The 18,609-nt window shown below is 37.6% G+C and overlaps 2 protein-coding genes across 4 annotated transcripts in view; one reads left to right on the forward strand and one right to left on the reverse strand.

Annotated features, from left to right (window-relative positions):
- Positions 1-12,426, forward strand: timp2a (TIMP metallopeptidase inhibitor 2a). Of its 2 annotated transcripts, none has more exons than XM_083555935.1 (6): positions 1-157; positions 369-502; positions 7,786-7,886; positions 7,992-8,100; positions 9,764-9,888; positions 10,029-12,426. In XM_083555935.1, the coding sequence occupies exons 2-6, from the start codon at positions 376-378 to the stop codon at positions 10,224-10,226; spliced, it is 660 nt and encodes a 219-aa protein (XP_083412061.1). In that variant the 5' UTR covers positions 1-157; positions 369-375; the 3' UTR covers positions 10,227-12,426. The 2 variants fall into 2 exon arrangements, with proteins under 2 accessions (XP_083412061.1, XP_083412062.1); XM_083555936.1 differs by having other exon boundaries at positions 9-141.
- Positions 12,196-18,609, reverse strand: part of sfxn2 (sideroflexin 2) — a 15,863-nt gene continuing 9,449 nt past the window's right edge. Inside the window, exons 8-13 of one of the 2 annotated variants that reach the window (XR_014535986.1) lie at positions 17,052-17,118; positions 14,668-14,717; positions 14,460-14,509; positions 14,308-14,355; positions 13,477-14,166; positions 12,196-13,078 (exon numbers count right to left, since the gene is read on the reverse strand). Coding sequence is in view for 1 of the 2 variants with exons in the window: in XM_083555922.1 (XP_083412048.1) it covers positions 14,067-14,166; positions 14,308-14,355; positions 14,460-14,509; positions 14,668-14,717; positions 17,052-17,118 (315 nt within the window). In the remaining variant the exon portion in view is untranslated. Of the gene's footprint in view, positions 13,079-13,405; positions 14,167-14,307; positions 14,356-14,459; positions 14,510-14,667; positions 14,718-17,051; positions 17,119-18,609 lie in introns of those variants that run through there. The other variant, XM_083555922.1, reaches the window with a different exon arrangement.

The raw sequence follows: 18,609 nt of genomic DNA on the forward strand, positions 1-18,609 counted from the left end.
CAGTGTGTTGGAAGCGCCCACCTCTGGTCATAGAAAAAGAAGAAGAAGAAGAAGAAGAAGGAGGAGGAGGAGCACAGACTGACTAAAAGCATGATGATTCTGGGCTCAATCTAAAACACACCCGTGAAGCAATACAGAGAGGTTACAGTATAGCAAAGTGTGTTTTATTATCAGCAAACCGATTCCGTGCCGTTTTCTTTTAATCACCGAGCCGTAGCGCGGCCGCATTGGACGCTCTACTTTTTGTTGTTGTTGTTGTTGTGGTGGTGGTGGTGTTTTTGTTGTTGTGTTTGTTAACTGAAACGGGGCCGGTGATTCAGTCATCAGCGCGGTGTTTATTTGTGTTTGGGTTTTTTTGCTGTACTAAGCGAAAAGATGGCGTGTTTGAGCGGTTTGGTGGCCACCGTGCTGCTGCTGATTCTCTATCGGGTGGAGGAAATAGCAGAAGCCTGCAGCTGCTCTCCTGTGCATCCTCAACAGGCGTTCTGTAATGCCGACATCGGTAAGTAGAGAGAGAAGAGAAAAGATAAAGGCCTGAAACAAACATCACAGCAATGAGTAATTGCTACTGATATCAAGACTAAAACCAATCGTTCTTTTCTCGGCTGTTTTAATGATGACGATGACGACGATGATGATGATGATGATGGGGTTGTTTATAAAGAGTTTACTCATACTGGGTTTCTGCTGTTTTGATTTTTCAGCTATTTATTTTAACTCATCAATTACCTGAGCCCAGTAAGGGAAATACATGCACTAAAAAGGCCTTTTCTATTCATAGGCTTTGTCTCTAACCACTGCCATGAACAAACGAGCTCCAATTTTATAAGCAGGACTCAATGGCTCATACTTTCATATTGTTATATAATTGAGTATTTTTGATTTCACATATGATTACATTTCCAGAAGCAAAAAGGTGGTGATATTGAATGAATTAAATGGAGCTGTTGTTTAGCAGTGTTCTGGTTGAATCTGAACGAGATTCCGTGTAAATAACAGTCTAAAACTAGCACCCAAACAGCACATGTATGACACATTCACACCATGCTGCTGGACTGTTTATTCACACTGTCTAGTTGCAGGCTATCAAATTCATCAGAAATGTGGTCAAAAAGTGTTCTGTTATTTATAATTATTGCCTTTGAGATGTGTAATAACCAGAACAACATATCTTCATGAATTACAAGCAACCACAAAAGGCATCAGTTGATGTATACATTTTCTGATGTATCAATGTTCTGGTGCATAGGGAAATAGAGAGAAAGTTGGCATAGTTAGAGACTAAGGCCTTGTACCAAATCCACATATTCCCTATTTTTATGGATGCTAATGATTGCTCTCAGAGCTAAAAGGTACTGCTTGTAAAGTCTGAAAAATTGCAGGAATGTTTAATGTCCCACTGGGGCTTTCCCACCAGTCTCATGCTTAATTCATTGGGACAGCATGTCCAGAGACTTGATACAAGCAACTGGAATATAATCCAAGCTTCTCTGTGAGCTGATAAAATAACAGGAGGGAAATGCAGACAGCCAGGCTCTCTTAGATAGTGTTTTTAAAAGGCTCATTGGGCATAGTTTGATTAGTGCCACACCCCTCTTATTAAAGGACGTGGAATCGTCTGAGAGCTTCTGACATCTGGCTGACAGTTTTGGATGTGACTGAGAGGAAAAAGCAATGAAAGTCTAGAAGCTTTCAGAAATATGCGAGGCATTCTTCAAATGGTGAGAATAGCCCTCTCCTTCTCTTTGCTCCAGCTTTGCATCAGCTTACTGGCACTAAACCTGGAGTTTTTGGATCAAGAGTGGGTGTGTGTGTTTCTTTCTCCATTTGTGAGCAGTTAAATTTAAGGCCTCTTCTATGATGGTCACTAGTTTCATGACTTTGGACAGCAGACGGTAAACAGCAGTGCTAGGTGTCAAATTTGACAATAATATAGCGGCCTGCCTCTAATATCTGTTAATCTACCCTCTGAGGTCATTCAGTTCTGTTGCCATTATTCCCGCCAAATTGACCTCAATGTTAATGAACCATGCTGTTTATGGGCAAGAAGGCGCTTGCAAATCGGAGTCACTGCAGCCCTATTAACTTTTGGTTTTCCTTCAAATGAAACCCATTAGAAAAACACAGCTTATTTTTATGGCTTGTGTACCTTACAATGCATAGTTAATGTGTCATTGTAAAACATGCAGTAAAGCTTGCATGTTGACTGAATCTTCTTTTTATTTTCACATTTTATTGATGGCACCATACATTGTTGTACGTCCTGGTCATGATTTCTTCAAGAATTATTGTCAGTAACAGAGTTGTTGTCGGGCGTCATTGACTTATTTCATGCATGCATAAATATGTGGAGTAAAAGCCCCCGTTTTATAGAATGTTTTCAGAAATTGGGGTTTACCTTATCCATCTGTTTGTTTTAAGAACATTTGTGCAAAATAAATTCTTGTTTATTAATGTCTAGATAACCATTTAGTATAATGTCATATTCTATTTTTCCTTTAGAAAAAAGTACCTAATATTTTCAGATGAATCACATCTTGAGTATATTTATCGATTCTACAGATACAATTTAAAATGATACATTCTCTGATTTAGAAATACATATTCTACTGAGGCACTGCTAATATAACTGGTTGTCCTTTCATATCTGTTCTAGTTTTTTTAAATATACAAAACTTTAGCTTGTGGTTAATTACAAAATCACTGGCTAACGGTACTGTGTTAAAAATACTTGTGAGGAAGCCACCATTAAACCATGAAGTGTGATTCTATCTAAATGTCTTATGATTTGAAGAAGCAAAGACAAAACTAAAAGCCCAATGTTGATTTATGACCACTCGGTTTTACTCTAAGCATTTTTGTAGATACACGCCAAACATCTAATTATAGCTGGCAATGGGAAATGGAAATCTGACAATGAAGCAGCTAATTATTAAATGGAAAATACTGAAATGTTTATGTCTACATTCTTCATTTGGAATCACTGTTTCAGCTACTTTGTCCAAGCAATGGATTTAAAACTTGAACACAGTGTGCTAGGCATAGTGTAGATGTGTATTCCAGCTGCACATGAACTTCAGAAACATTCACAAGACTGTGTGACATTGTGCAGATAACTGAAAACCTGTTTAGCCTGCTGCAGGTTTTGTGCACTCAGTTTATTTCATTTTAGGTCTTTTATATCTGTCTTGTACCATCTCTGTAACTTGTGTATTGTGGCAGAGACTGGAAAATGTATCTGAGACTTTGTCATTCTAAATTGAATGAACTCACTGTCTTTCCACATCCTCTCTCTTACTCTCTTCTTGTTTGTCCTGGGTCGTAGGCAGTCTTCAGCCATCAGTTGTCCTGTCTAGTCATTTTCCATGGCGGTTAACCCCAATGTCATAGAAACCTGCTTGTCTAACCAATAGATTTTTATTTAGGAGCCACAGTGACAATGCAGATGAAACCATTGAGCTGCTTTCTCACTGTGAGTCATCCTGCAGCTCTTTCAAATCTAGCCAGATAATAGTCAAACAGTTTAGCAGCTCTCAGACCATCCACTTTTGTGAAGATGGTACAGACATGATTAAAACGGTTTTGCTTTTTTAATTTTTGGCAGATGACAGCTTTAACAATGGTAAGACAGCTGAAACAACAATGCTAGTGATTCATGTTTCACAAAGTCAGCTTTCACAGCATAAAGATCTTTTAGTATTTGATTATATCGTAGCAAGAAAATGGCTTTTCTAGTGACAATATTGATTCTGGTCAAAATAAATGCAATATTCGATCAATAATCTGTTCAGGAGTAAGTAAGCCAACAAAACATTGGTTTTGAGTTAAGATTTGAAGGCAGTTCAAGCTCCATGCAGATGTACAGTATTTAGTCAAGTGTTTGGCCTTGGATCACACAGAAACCCACTGAACTAATCATCCAATTTATCTAACTGAACTATCATTGAAATTTGACAAATCTAATTATTATATAAATTATTTATTAATAAAGATAAAATACACATGCCTATAGCATAGAGATAAAAAAAAATAATAATAAATGTATTAATTAATATACTCTTAAAAAAAAAAAAAAAGAAAGAAAGAACTGCCTTATCCCCATAGCCAATTTATATTCTGTCATTGGTTTGTAGAGAAGGGTTTAAATGTGAATTAGGCACAAATATATTGTACATGGGACAATAAATGATCCAACCACAAGTAAGAGCTCTAATGCTGTAACTGGCAGTGAGCCGTCAAGAACTCGCACTGTGAAAAGGGCAAGTACACAGTGCTGAGGAGAGATTAAGTTACTGTGTTTTGTTGTGTCAGAATCCATGAGTGCTTGAATTAAAGAGACTTAGTCACACAGAGATTGAGAGGAGATGCTCAGCCGTGTGTCTTCTGGCTGGTGAATAAACTTAAATGCTGCACTTGTGTGATAGCACTATATTTTTTCTCTTATATTTTCTGTGTTGCAGCATCTGATGTTTTGGTGTGTGTGTGTGTGTGTGTGTGTGTGTGTGTGTGTGTGTGTGTGTGTGTGTGTGTATATATATATATATACACACACACATATATATATATATATATATATATATATATATATATATATATATATATATATATATATATATATATATATATATATATATATATACACACACACACATATATATGTGTGTGTGTATATATATATATATATATATATATATATATATATATATATACACACACACACACACACTGCACATCTTAAGACTAACAGATGCCATTTGTAGTGATTATACCAAGTTGATGCTGTTTCATTTGCCTGTGCACTATTGCCAAGTGACTGTTTGGTGTCTAAGAGTGGTGGACATAAAGTTAGGAGTAAATGAAGCTATTTGAGGCCCAGAACTGGTCATGATTGCTAAAAGCTGTGCAATGGAACAACCTCAGGATGTGGCTGGTCCTCGTGGTGGGTATGCTTTCATGGAAACTATGACTTTGTGATTATGATATGTGCATATGTAAGAGGTGGGTTTTAACACGATTATCAGGGAGCAGAAATATGGGACAGTCAGAGAAAAGATCATGTACTATGCTTATAAGTTCACACAACATCAAATAGGGCTGAAACACTGTGAAAAGGGAAACTTTGCAAAAAAATAGTGTGCAAAGCATACTGGCAGGATATTAAGTGAAAGATTTAGAAAAACAGTAGACCTACAGTATTTTCTGCCCAGCTGAGAAGCCTTTTGCCAAAAAGTCAAAAACACTTAATCTTCAGAATAGTTATGACTCATATCAAGTCATAGCATGGTCCTGATGTTGCAAATATCTTATACACAGGCCTTCTCATTTAAATTTCATAACGTACATCTGATAGGGCATTTTCACTGATTTTATTTTTGCTTTGTCATTGCAGTAGGAGTTTTGCCCACTTACAAGACTAATAGCCTCTATGTTTAGACAATGGTTTAAAATAGTCTATAACTCTTTCAGACAGTTAATGCAATTAAATGACTCATCAGTGCAAAAATAAATCATGCTTAGCATTTTATTGGTTATACTTTCCTGTGTTTGACCTGTACTTTTAGTATATTTGCATGCCGCATAGTCTAAGTTGCTAGTCATAGAAAGTGTTGACCTGAACACAAAAATTTGGGGGGAACTTTGATCAATTTAAAGAGCCATGTCCTTTTCAAATTTGTGTCTTTCCTAGCTTATAAAATAAAACCATTATAGTGGAATAAGAGGTTCATGCGTGTTATGAGTGTGTGTGTGTGTGTGTGTGTGTGTGTGTGTGTGTGTGTGTGTGTGTGTGTGTGTGTGTGTGTGTGTGTGTGTGTGTGTGTGAGAGAGAGAGAGAGAGAGAGAGAGAGAGAGATAAAATTTTTTCACTGGGTTATTTTGTCTCTGCATGCTATATCCATGGCCTCATATTTTCCATGGTGAGCAAATACCTTCAAAAACAGCAGCTGTTGCACACCATGGAGTCGTTCCTCTATTCGACTCCCTCTATTGCGCTTCCACCTCTGTATTCACTCATTATTCTTGTCCTTTTTAAAGGACCTGTATTACTTCTATCTCTTTGTAATATTGTCTGCCCTACAAATATTGCCCAGCCATCTGTGTTCCTTTTTCTTATTGAGTTTTTACATTAGTGGTTGACAGTGTTCCTGAATATCTATCCATTAGAATAAAAAGTACTGCCAAAAAACATGGTAAATCATTGCAGCTGGCAAACAGTGATGCTAAGGAGGAGACAATGCCAGAGTCCAGAAGTAGCTCAGTTGATGTCTTAATACTTTGTCAACTCATCTGCTGATCGGGGTTGTTTTGTTGAGTGTGCTGTTATATTGAAGACCGAAAGAGGTCTGTAATTTGGACAAACAGTTATTAGAATGTTAATGAAAACCTGCTTGCAAAGCTATATATTTCCATATGCAGGTGTTACACTAAAATATATAGGAACATTTTACCAGGAAGTCCTTTGATGTTGGTTTTATTGTTCTTTTATGTATCACCTTTTTTCCCCCATTTGTCAACTTTTACTAAAAACATAGCAGTTGTCCAAATAGAAAAGCATATTTATGATTAGCAGCATGACTACACTGGGTTGGCACTGGTTGCTTCTTTTTTCACTTTTTTCCTACTACATTTATTCCAAACTAAATATATTTGATCCAACAAATATATAGCAATATATTGGACTGTTGGCAATGACTTTGTTGGCATTCTGGTTAAAGCTACAGATGAGAAATCAGCATTATTTAAAATGTATCTTTTGCCAGGTAATTAACACCCAGACACAACAAAAAACAAGATTATGATGGGCGTACCATCAGTCCACCATTTATCAAAGTATATAGTGGGATCTTAAATCTTTTTCTGGTCATAACTTTTACAAATTTCAGAAATATATTGCCTGACCACATTAAATACAAAGATTAAATATAGTACTATAAAAATACTATGCTTTGTTATTAGCATTTAAAACTGTCAACAGTCACAAAATCAAACATTACCTTTTCACAAACACACACAAACAGAGTTCAGCAGGGTGAGTGCCTGTGTATGTGCATGTCTCTGTATTATGGGGTTGCATCATTGTTTATAATAATGTGAGGGCTGTGTTCTCATCACTGTTGGTCACAGGTTTCATAACACATCAACTTGAATGTGCTGATGTTACAGAGGGTGGGACTGAGAAGCTTTAGTTGCTTGGCTGTTAAAATTTGCTACTATTTCCTACTTCTTCAAACAGCTTTTTGACAACTATGAAGGAGCCTTAGAAAAAATAAAGAGGGATATAAAAAGCAAGAAAACTGAGGAGTCAGCGGAAGGTTGCCATGTGTCAGCTCCTCGTGTGCAGGCTCGGCTCCCACATGTTGGCTGATCTGACAAAGAGAGCTTAAGACAGCAGGAAATGGGATTTGGGATAGGGGGGTATGACTCTTTATGTGAGAGAAATTAGTCTCTGCTGTTTAGGCAAGGCCTCCGAGAAATGACGACTCTCAAGGGGCCAAGAGGCATGTGCATGATTATATGCCTAACCTAAACTAACAAATTGTGGTATACACGTGATTTTTTTTCTTTTATGATTAGCCATGTGGAAAGGTGGGAATCTATTAAGTCGGTTTCAGAATGCTTCATCCTTGTTAGGGTCACAGTGGATCCAGACCATCTGGGGAGCATTGGGTGTATGAAGCTAAATGCACTCTGACTGGGACCTTGCACACATTTAAAAAAAAGTAATCCACATAAATGTGACGTTTAAATTACTGAATGCCTTTTTAATTTGTCTTTTTACTTTAATAGTAATCAGAGCAAAGGTGGTAGGTGGAAAAGAGATCACTGCTGGGAATGATATTTATGGCAACCCTATTAAGAGGATCCAGTACGACATCAAGCAGATTAAGGTAAAAAAAAAAAAAAAAAAAAAAAAAAAAGACCAATGATTTCTCCGATTTTTCTTAAGGCACAAATACATGGCTTCGCTCCTAAACGTGTATTTTCTCCCCAAGATGTTCAAAGGACCAGACCAGCACATTGACATGATCTTTACTGCACCTTCTTCAGCTGTCTGTGGGGTAACCATGGACACCAATGGAAAGAAGGAGTACCTCATTTCAGGTAGTGTGTGTGAAATTCAGTGGTGTGCATAGTGTTTTGTGAAGGCATAGTATGTCATTTTAGGATGTTTAACAAGCAAACTCAAAACCAGAAGGTGCAATTAATACCCGAGTGGCCACAGAGCACTAGGGGACAGCCAAATCTTGGTCTTGGTGTTTAGAAGTGACAACGACTGGCTGCATATACAGTATTATATTTATATTTATATTTGATTGCTCTCATCTGTGAACTGAATAAGCTGCTGATCAAACAGCAGAGTAAATGAAAGGTCATGAAAGTATGAAGACAGACATCCTCTGGTTTCTCCATTTTAGACTGATTCAGCATAGCCCAAATTACAGAGTGGACGAGGCAGAGGGCTGCACAAGGTAGCAATTGCCTTGTAAAGCTGAAGGTTTAAGGAGGGAGGGGGTACCATAATGAGGGAAACTGGGCTTGAAGCTCTCAGCAACTGCTGAGGTTGTGATTTCAAAGTTCACATGCCATACTCAGTGTGCAAACACAGCATGTAAAAAAATACTATATGAAGAAAAGGAAGAAATAATATTACACATGAAAAGAGCATTTCAAACAAAGTAGATCAACTAACATTTAAAACAACAGGTATTATAACTGTTGTTGAAATGTAAGATTCATTTCATAGAGCTCTAAAAATTGGCTTTCCAAGACGGCGCTTTTCATCTTGTGACTTTTCCTCAATTTTTGCAGCACACAAACTGGGGGAAGGGTTTAGACACCCATTTATCCATTTCTGTATATTAAAAAAGCAGTTTGTCAGTTAATAGCACAATTATGCACATTTTTTGTATAGCATATTCATTCTTTTTTTTTTACTTATTCTGTGTCGTGGATTAAATACTTTTATCTGCTTTAGTCATTTATGCATATTGACTTTCTGATGAAATAAATATCCATGCAAATTTTGATGATCATCAAACCATTAAGCAGCTTTACTCATGGCAAGTTTGTCAGCTGTACACCAGTAATAACAAGCTACTTTTATTTCATTTATCTTTTGATCTACCTGGCTTATCTATATATCCATCAGAATCTTGTTTTGCTTGTATGTCCTCCACCCTGAAGTTTTTTCTGGAATGGCTTTATCTCTGTTATAGAAGGCTGACACTGTAGACTCCTTTCATAAATGTTAAATAAACATCTGTTTGGAAAGCTTTTCTTTATATTACGTTTGGATGATGTGAAGCATCCCCTGTGAATAAGTTGCTACTATAGAAACAACAATGCATTTAGAATGAGCACATGAATATAAAGCTGTGATTTTAATAACAGCCTAATAACAATAAAAATATTGTGGTTCAAATAGAAATAAAAATGCAGGCCATTGTTGGTGTCACCCCCAAAAATGATATCTGAGCTCTATCACAAGGATTTTTTTCCTTTTCTCTTTCTCACCCATAATACATTTATTTATACATGCTTTCTACTCAATCAGAATTTTGACTTGAGCTTTAGTAGATTTAAAGAGCATAAAATGGGTTAGCTGACACTAAAATGCTAGAGTTATCATCCCAATCCAAGCAAGATTTTATCTTTGTTTACTGTGTACTCTTATGGACAGCTGTTATGTCTTTCTATTTTTACAGCTGCTACTTCCACCTACTGCTATGTCTACATATTGTTTTGTCTGACATGCACTTTCCAGGAAAGGCAGATGGCAGTGGGAAGATGCATGTGACTCTGTGTGATCTCATCATGCCCTGGGAGTCCACAAGTGCCACCCAGAAGAAGAGTCTGAGCCAGCGTTACCAGATGGGCTGCGATTGCAAGGTGATGAACATAACAGCTCTGTCTCACACACAGAAAACATTCAACCATTCAAAATTGTCACAGGTTTCAAATGATCAACATTAATGATCTTTTCGATTTTATTGAATTATGGTTAAATTGACTATTTTTGCTATGACCAGATCACCCGCTGTGCTGCCTTCCCCTGTGAGATCAGCAGTCCCGAAGAGTGCTTGTGGACGGACTGGGTGACAGAGAAGCTCATTCATGGACGCCAGTCTGAACACTACTCCTGCATCAAGAGAGGAGATGGTTCGTGTGCTTGGTACCGTGGAAGTGCTCCACCAAAGAAGGAGTTTCTGGACAACGAAGACCCATAATAAATTCATGTACATCTCTTTACAATGCGATTAGTCAAAACAAACAAAAACTCCACCACAACAAACTTTAGAATAGATTTACAGTTAAGTTAGAACATAGGTCAGTGTAAGTGCTCAAATAGCTTGTATTCTGTGTCATCAACATTACATGATGGACAATCCTTATTTATGAATACTTTCTGCCCCTAAAAGCGCTTAATTGTTTTTGTGACTGAAATGGCTTCTCGGTCTGCAAACTTTTGCAGACATAAAGCTCATTTCACATTTTTCACTCTTTCAAATGATGTTTCCCAAAGCTATGCTAATTGGTCGAGTCAAATACATGGTGAGGCAGGACTTCCCAGAGAGTTAAAACTTTGACTGAGATCAAATGACGATTATTGAAAGAAGTGTGCATGGGTTGGAAATTAGAGACCAAAGTCATTTCACATTGATTTGTGAGGAGAGGGAAGTGGGGCTGGGAGCTTATACTTTGCTGCTGACCAAATTTAAGAATGGTAGTGCATAGGGATAAGTTGCATCTTCTTTTCTGTATTGTGTTTGTTTTTAGCCAAAAATCAGAGCGTCCCTATTAGGGAAAATAAGAGAGTGATAAGACAATACCATATAATCATTTTGACACTGCTTATCACATTATTAGTTTCTTTCTGATTTGATATATTGTATTGTGTAAAAGAAATGTCAGCTTACCTAGTGTGTTCATTTTTGTTATTTACTTGTTTGATATTTACTCATTTCGTTCTATCTCCCTTTAAAACTCTCTCTCGCAACATGTATACCTTTGTCTTGTTTGTGCTATTTTTATAATCTGCCTTTTTACAAATAATTTCTCTGAAATTGCTCTTAATCCTTATTGAACTTTTTATTGCACTTTGTAGAAAACGCTACAGAACTGAATCCTGCTTTCGGGTTTTGTAAGTCTTCTCGCTGTCTTTAGAACGCCATTTAATGCCTTTTATGCTTTTTTTGCAAATGACTTTGTGATGTTCCTGCAGGACATACGATAGTAAGGTTTCATTAAGAAATGCTTGATAGGAATTTTCCAGCCTTGGATTTAGCATGTCATCAGAGCCTCTGCACATCGTTTGTAAATTGGTGTGCCACTAGAATGTTTTAATCAAGTGGGGCTGTTTAAGAATTTAGTTGCCATGGAAATGGGGACACCCCAGTTTTGCCCTTCAGTCATCAGACCAATTAGATTAGCATGCAGACACATTAGAATAACATACACGGTCTCCTGCATTATTAGAGAAAGTTGGTCTGTTCTCAGTGCTGCCAATAAACAGTTTATTTGCTGACTTGAAAGGAAGGCGCAGTGAATTATGTTTTTGTAACAGTGCCCTGATTGGGCACTGCTGAGTCATGTGACAGAAAGAAAAAAGGTGTGAGGGTAGTAGTTGCTATGGATTTTGACAGGGTGAACCATAGCACAATGAGAGACAGACAGAGAAAGGGAGGGAGGGAGGGAGGGAGGGAGGGAACAGACCACTGTGAAATAAGAGAGCAATCATTTTTTCAGTGTGTTGGGATGATTGATGCTTATTGCTAATGCTACATTGTGTATTTGTTTAAGGTACTTAAGCTGTATAAAATGAACACAGTGATGTCTGCCGAACACAAGCGAGCTTTCAAAGGATACTCAAATTGATGCCTAATCTAGTTCTAGCTAGTGTTTTTTTAAAGGCTGACAGTGTTTAAGAAACCGTTGTTAGTGTTGTGGAGAAACTGTGCTTTAAATAAAAAAAAGCTTTAAGACCAATCTTATTTCAACCGGTTTTTATAACTTGCCATGAACATGCTTGACCACATATAAATACTTACATAAATCTAATGTAAGAATATTGTTGGCAGTGATTAATATTCATCATGCTATATCTACATTGCAGCATTGTATTAGATATAAGGAAATATAAACAGCATAATTTAAATGTTTGATGTTGCTATGTTTCTATATTTTACTGTCATAACCTTTATTTTATGATTTTTTTTTTTGACCAGCCTTTTGTCTTTTTCTTTAAAGATTTGCTGAAAGTACAATAATGCAGAACCTCTTGTGTGTTAACCACATGAGAGAGAAGTTGTTTGATGAGAACCAGACTATGCATGTCTTTGAAGCTTTGTGTATTTTCCTATGTGGATGTTCACTTGTTGGGCAAATTTACAGTATTAGCAAAAAAATAAATAAAACTCTTAAAGGACATTTGGCGGTGTGGTTGATTTTTCACTTGGTCACAAGTTTCAGACTAGGAAAATGTGAACTTTGCTGATGCCTGCATGTCGGGTTAATTACACACAGCAAACAGGCCAAAGCAGCATGAAGTATGTAGAGTTCTCTTATCCAATACAAAGCACAGATCAGTGTCCCACCCTCTGATCCCCCAAACCAGCTGTTACCTTCCTCAACCATCCAGTAACACAATACAAATATTGGTCTCAGCAGCGTTTAGTTGTTTCCTACAGAAACAGTTTCCCACAGGATTTTTATCCTCCTTTGGAAATTCTCTTCCGTTGTGTAAAGGTTTTGCTTAAAAAGCTATTTGCTTTCCAAATGTTTTTTATTTTTTTTTATCCTTGACCGCAGCAGAAGCACATCAACCATAAACATATCTGGAAATTAAATACTCTAGTGTCCTCTAGTGGCCAGAGTACAGCATTGCGGTTTTACTGTACACGTATACAACACAAAGCAAAAAGCTGTGCATAAGATTTTATTTAAATATTACAGATAAAGGGGTAAGGCGCCAATCAATCATTTACTCTAAAAATGTTTGTAATAATAACACATTGTGTCAATGTATTAAATGTGGTTGAATGATTGAGAAAAAAAAAAAACATTCATTCATTCATTCATCCTTTCATTCTCTCCCGCTTATCCGTAATTCGGGTCGCGGGGGCAGCAGTCTAAGCAGACCCCCGCCTTCGACTGCTGCCCAATCCTCACAGCACCGTCCCTCACGGTCCCTCCTGTAGGTGGTGAGCCCACAGGAAGGCGGCCCCACGTCACTCCGACGTCACGGACCTTGATATTTCCCTCGTAAGGGACCCCCGGAGCATAGAGGGTTAAGGGCCTTGCTCAAGGGCCCAAGAGTGGCAGCCTGGCGATACCGGGGCTCGAACCCCAGACCTTCCGATCGGCAACCCAGCGCCTTAACCGCTGGAGCTACCACTCCCCCAAAAAAAAACAGGCTTCACTAAAAAAATGCAAAGTCTGGACTAGCTAAGTATATGATAATTACTTGAACTATTTAACTAATCAATAAAGCTTTAAAGCATATAACCACTACATAAAAATTCCTGAGACATCAGTATGCAACTGCAGGTCCCTTCTTCTGATTTTCTATTAATATTTTTTGTAAAACTCTGCTCAGGGCTCACTGATCAATTTTCTTTATGACCAACTCAATATTGAACAATATAACTAAAACAACAAACTTAATTATCAAACATTGTAAACAATAAAAAAAATATAATGCAATTCTGTAAACCTGTTTAAACCCTAAATTAAACCCTAAACCTATACTATTACATCTTATTATATTCCAGCATCGGGAAGTCAGGTGTTCACCTGCTGATTGCTTAGCCTAACTCAAGAATTTAAACAAACTAAAAAGAAAAAAAAGACATGCTGAAGGTTATTCAGAAGTGGACCAAAGACTTCCAATTTATAGAAAACCTATATCCTTTTCACCTCTTATCCCAAACACTGTCAAAAATGTAGAATTAAAATATTTAAGTTCTAGGGGTATGTATATGTGTAACCGTTTACTCGTATTGGTCTTGCTCAGGTTTGGCCAAGATCAGACTATGTTCCTCCAGCCTAAGATATGCTGTGAAACATTATCACAATCCCTTGTTAAAATAAACATGGGTGATGCGGTCACCATACTGGGAGATGATGGAATCCCTGAGCTCTGGCTCCAGTTTGGACACAGGCAGAGAGCTGGGAAACAGGAGCATCGAGATCAGGTTTTGGCCAACACAATCTTACAGTGTTACTGATTAATATTATTATATATTCTGTTACTTTATCCAGCCCATTGCTGGTGGTTAAATACTAATGTGCATTAATCTTTATATTTACCATCTCTGTGGAAACAGTGAACATGCTGCGGGCACCATGAAGATTAGGCTAAAAAAAAGAGAAAACTGATTAAGGATTTGTTTTCACAGTACGTATTCAGTAAAAAAGCAACTTGCCAATAATAAATTATAACTTAAATAAATGGTTCTTACAATACTCCAACCATCATCACTTGCAATGGTGCATGGAGATATGTAATTTTCTGCATTAGAAATAGAAAATAAATATATATAAGTGGAGACAGTGAAATAATATAGTATATTTAAGTAACAGAACAACAAAATGTGAGGCTTTGAATAAAGTTTTAATGTTTAGACATGTATATTCGCTTATAATTCCAGGTTTTGTTTGCAAACATACCTGCATAAATCTGTATTTTTCTAGTCTCTGCATTAATATAGGGAGGATGACTGGAAAGAGAGAAATATAACAGGACAGGAAAATAAATCAGGATCCTTTTTTCCCCTGATAAAGTTATCAATACATATAAAATTTGTGCAAGTCTATTTTTTTCTTTCATTATTTTATCTTCTGTAAGTAAATGTAGTTTGCCAATACCTAATCACATACTTATGGACAAACTGTTACCACAAAAGTGGAGGCACACAATTGAAAAGGATGTCTTTGGATTCAGTAGCAACTTCACAGTAACTAACAGTAATACCCCAGTGCACGACAGAGTTCCATGAAGATATGCTTTATATGGTTTAGTGTGAAAGATCTTGAGTGGCCTGCAAATTCTTTCTGCCCTCACTCCAAATGAACACCTTTAAAATAGATTGGAACGCTGACCTCACCCCAGGCCTCCTAACCCCACAGTGGGGGAAATAATTACTTGAACCCCTGCTGATTTTGTAAATTTACCCCCTTACAAAGAAATGAACAGTCTAGAATTTTTAAGGTAGGTTTATTTTAACTGAGAGAAAAATATATATAAAAAAAAAGAATAATCAAAGAAAGGTTATAGGGTATTTGATCGAGAGAAATAAGTATTTGATCCCACACCAAATTAGCAAGATTTCTGACTCCCTCGGACCCAAATGAGTCCTATACCTTTAGGAAAATACTCCTAATATCAACTCATTATGTGTATACAGTAAAAGACACCAGTCACAGAATCAACCTCTTCCATTCAAACCTCTCCACCACCATGGGAAAAACCAAAGAGCTGTCAAAAGGACATCAGGGACAAGTTTGGCGACCTGCACAAGGCTGAATGGGTTACCAGACCATCAGATTGTTGCCTTGGCCATAAAGTTTGGGTCATTGTCATGCTGAAAGACCATCCACGACCCATCTTCAGTGTTCTGGCTGAGGCAAGAAGGTTCTCATCCAAGATTCTACAGTGTATGGCCCTGTTCATGTGGTGAAGTCTTCCTGTACCCTTACCAGAGAAACAGCCACAAAGCAGAATGTTTCCTCCTCCATGTTTGACAGGTGTTCTTGGGGTCATATTTATAATTTCTCTGCGAGTTGAGTTGAAACCAAAGAGCTCAATTTTTGTCTCATATGACCAAATCACATTCTCCCAAACCTTCTCTGAATCATTAAGGTGTTTATTGGCAAACTTTAGACTGGCCTGTTCATGTGCATTCTTGAGCAGAGGGAACTTGGTGTGTTACCAATGGTTTTCTTGGTGAATGTAGAGGTCCAGAGCAAGGGTGACTGCCTTATCTTGTATTTCTTCCATTCTCAAATTATCACGCCAGCAGTGGTCTCTTTCTCATCAAGCTTCTTGCTGATGATCTTGTAGCTGATTCTAGCTTTGTGCAGGTCTACATCTTGTCATTGTGCTTTGACAGCTCTTTTCCAATGGTGGTGGAGAGGTTTGAATGGAAGAGGTTGATTTGTGACTGGAGTCTTTTATACACACTAGGAGTTTTTGGTAGTTTTAGGGGTTGATATTAGGAGTACCTTCTTAAATGGACAGGACTCATTTTGGTTTGTCATCTTCTTCTTCTTCTTCCGGCTGCTCCCATTAGGGGTCGCCATAGCGGATCATCCGTCTCCATACCCCCCTGTCCTCTCCATTTGCCTCTTTTAAACCAACTACCTGCATATCTTCCCTCACCATCCATAAACCGCCTCCTTGGTCTTCCTCTTTTCTTCCTTCCTGGTGGCTCCATCCTCAGCATTCTCCTACGGATTGATTCGTGATCCGCATATTTGATATGGCATGTTTTATGCTGGATGCCCTTCCTAACGCAACCCTCCCCATTTATCCGGGCTTGGGACCGGCACTAAGAGTGCACTGACTTGTGCAACCCTAATGGCTGGGTTATTTTGGTGTATGAGAGTCAGAATTCTTGCTTGTTGGTGGGGGATCAAATACTTATTTCACTCGAACAAATACAAATTAATTTATATGTAATACTAATTAATGTATTTATTTTTCTAGATTTTTTTTAATGTTCTTTCTCTTTCTGTTAAAATAAACCTACCATAACAAATCCAGGCTGTTCATTTCTTTGTAAGGGGTTAAATTTACTAAATCAGCAGGGGATCAAATAATCATTTCCCCCACTGTACATCAGTACCTGACTTTAGTGATTGAGAGTAACCACACTCCAAATTCCAGTGGAATATCCTCCCAAAAGAGTGAAGGTTTTTATGACAACAAATAAAGACTAAATTTAGATTAGGATGTTTAAAAAGCAAATATGAATCTGATGGTCAGGTGTCCACAAACTTTTGTCCAAATAGTGTGAATACATATCACCAGCTATTTGTTTGTCTTTACTTACTCATGCCTGGTGCGGCCATGGTGATTCGGGAAATGACCACCTGTGTGATGCCCTTTGCCGCTGCTTTCTGTGACACACAGAAAGAACAAATTACTCTTTTGTTAACTAAACAAATAAACAAAACCTTAAGCAGGCAAAAAAGAATTAGACCTTTTTATTCGTTATGCATGTTATATGTATACATTGGATAACATATCTAATTACACTACCTAGATCTGACCAGCCACTGCACTACACACCTCAGTTAATGTATGATCTGAGAGCTGAACAGTGTTTTTAGTAAATGGATAATTAAAATGCATTGATAACAAACAGTCTTTTCAGAATCTAGGGTATCTTCTGCTTACTACAAGTTTAATGAGTAACCTTGTGGTTAAACATATAAAGAGAAAATAAAGATGTTAGCCAGAGTTGAATAATGTCTTTTATGCTTGAAATTAGGACAGAACACACATCTTGTAGCTGAAATATTGGACAACAACATACTGCTTTTTCATAATGCAAAACATATTATAAAGCCAGTTATTTAACCTGACAACCTACATTCTCACCAGCAAGAAGGGCTGCATGATTTGGAAAAAATGTCATGTTGCGATTATTGTGGTCAATATTTCCATATGCGATATAATAAATGGTATCATGAGTCCACTTCATTGGTTAGCAAAGAAATTGCACACATATTAGTGATTATGCTTAAAATGTGTATTTGTAAAACTTAAAAGGTTTTCAATATGAAATTTGTTTAACAAAATGAAAGAAACATTTCTCCAAGGTACAGCTGAATTAAATAAAACAATAAAAATATATATATTTTCACAAAAATAAGATATATTTTAAACCTTTTGCCCAAACAAACATTGCCCTGCCACTGCCTGTGACAATTTTAATTATTTACCTGTGTTTCTGCTGTGGCAGACTGCTAGAGTGTCTGCCACTCGCTCTAGCGACCCGGATTCAAAACCTACTCTCAAACCTGGGAGTATACTGGCAAAACTGTAAACTGTTTCAGAGTTAAGCCTTTAAACCCAGCCATTAGGGTTGCACAAGCCAGTGCACTCTTAGTGCCGGTCCCAAGCCCAGATAAATAGGGAGGGTTGCGTTAGGAAGAGCATCCAGCGGATCACGAACCAGATTTTCATACCAGATTAGTGAAGGCCCAGGGTACCGGTGGAAATTGGGCTACTGTTGGCTGAAGAAGGAGAAGAAAAAGAGGAAGACGTCTACAGAGATGGCAGGAAAAGGAGAAGTGTAGGAGAGTTGAGGTTTGGGTTGGCACTTTAAATGTTGGTACTATGACTGGTGAAGGGAGAGAGGTAGCTGATATGATGGAGAAGAGAAAGGGAACAGTGTAGCTAGACAGCATCAGATGTTGGTCTTTGGGAAGTACAGGAAAGCATAAGGAGAAAGAGGCTGGCAAAACAGGATTGGGATGGACAGAGTGATGAGAAAAGTAGGCAGGAGTACAAGAAGATGTGGCAGCAGGTGAAGAGGGATGTGGTGAAAGCAAAGGAAAAGGCAGATGAGGAGCTGTATGGGAAGTTGGGCAGAGGGACCGAGC

Source organism: Silurus aristotelis (assembly GCF_946808225.1).
Source record: "Silurus aristotelis genome assembly, chromosome: 12".
In the NCBI taxonomy this organism is placed as follows: domain Eukaryota; kingdom Metazoa; phylum Chordata; class Actinopteri; order Siluriformes; family Siluridae; genus Silurus; species Silurus aristotelis.

Excerpts from the sequence above, each read along its gene's own strand:
- timp2a (XM_083555935.1), top strand. The coding sequence starts at position 376 with ATGGCGTGTTTGAGCGGTTTGGTGGCCACCGTGCTGCTGCTGATTCTC. Across the intron at positions 8,101-9,763 it reads GAAGGAGTACCTCATTTCAG|GAAAGGCAGATGGCAGTGGG; the intron begins GTAGTGTGTGTG and ends TGCACTTTCCAG. Across the intron at positions 9,889-10,028 it reads AGATGGGCTGCGATTGCAAG|ATCACCCGCTGTGCTGCCTT; the intron begins GTGATGAACATA and ends TGCTATGACCAG.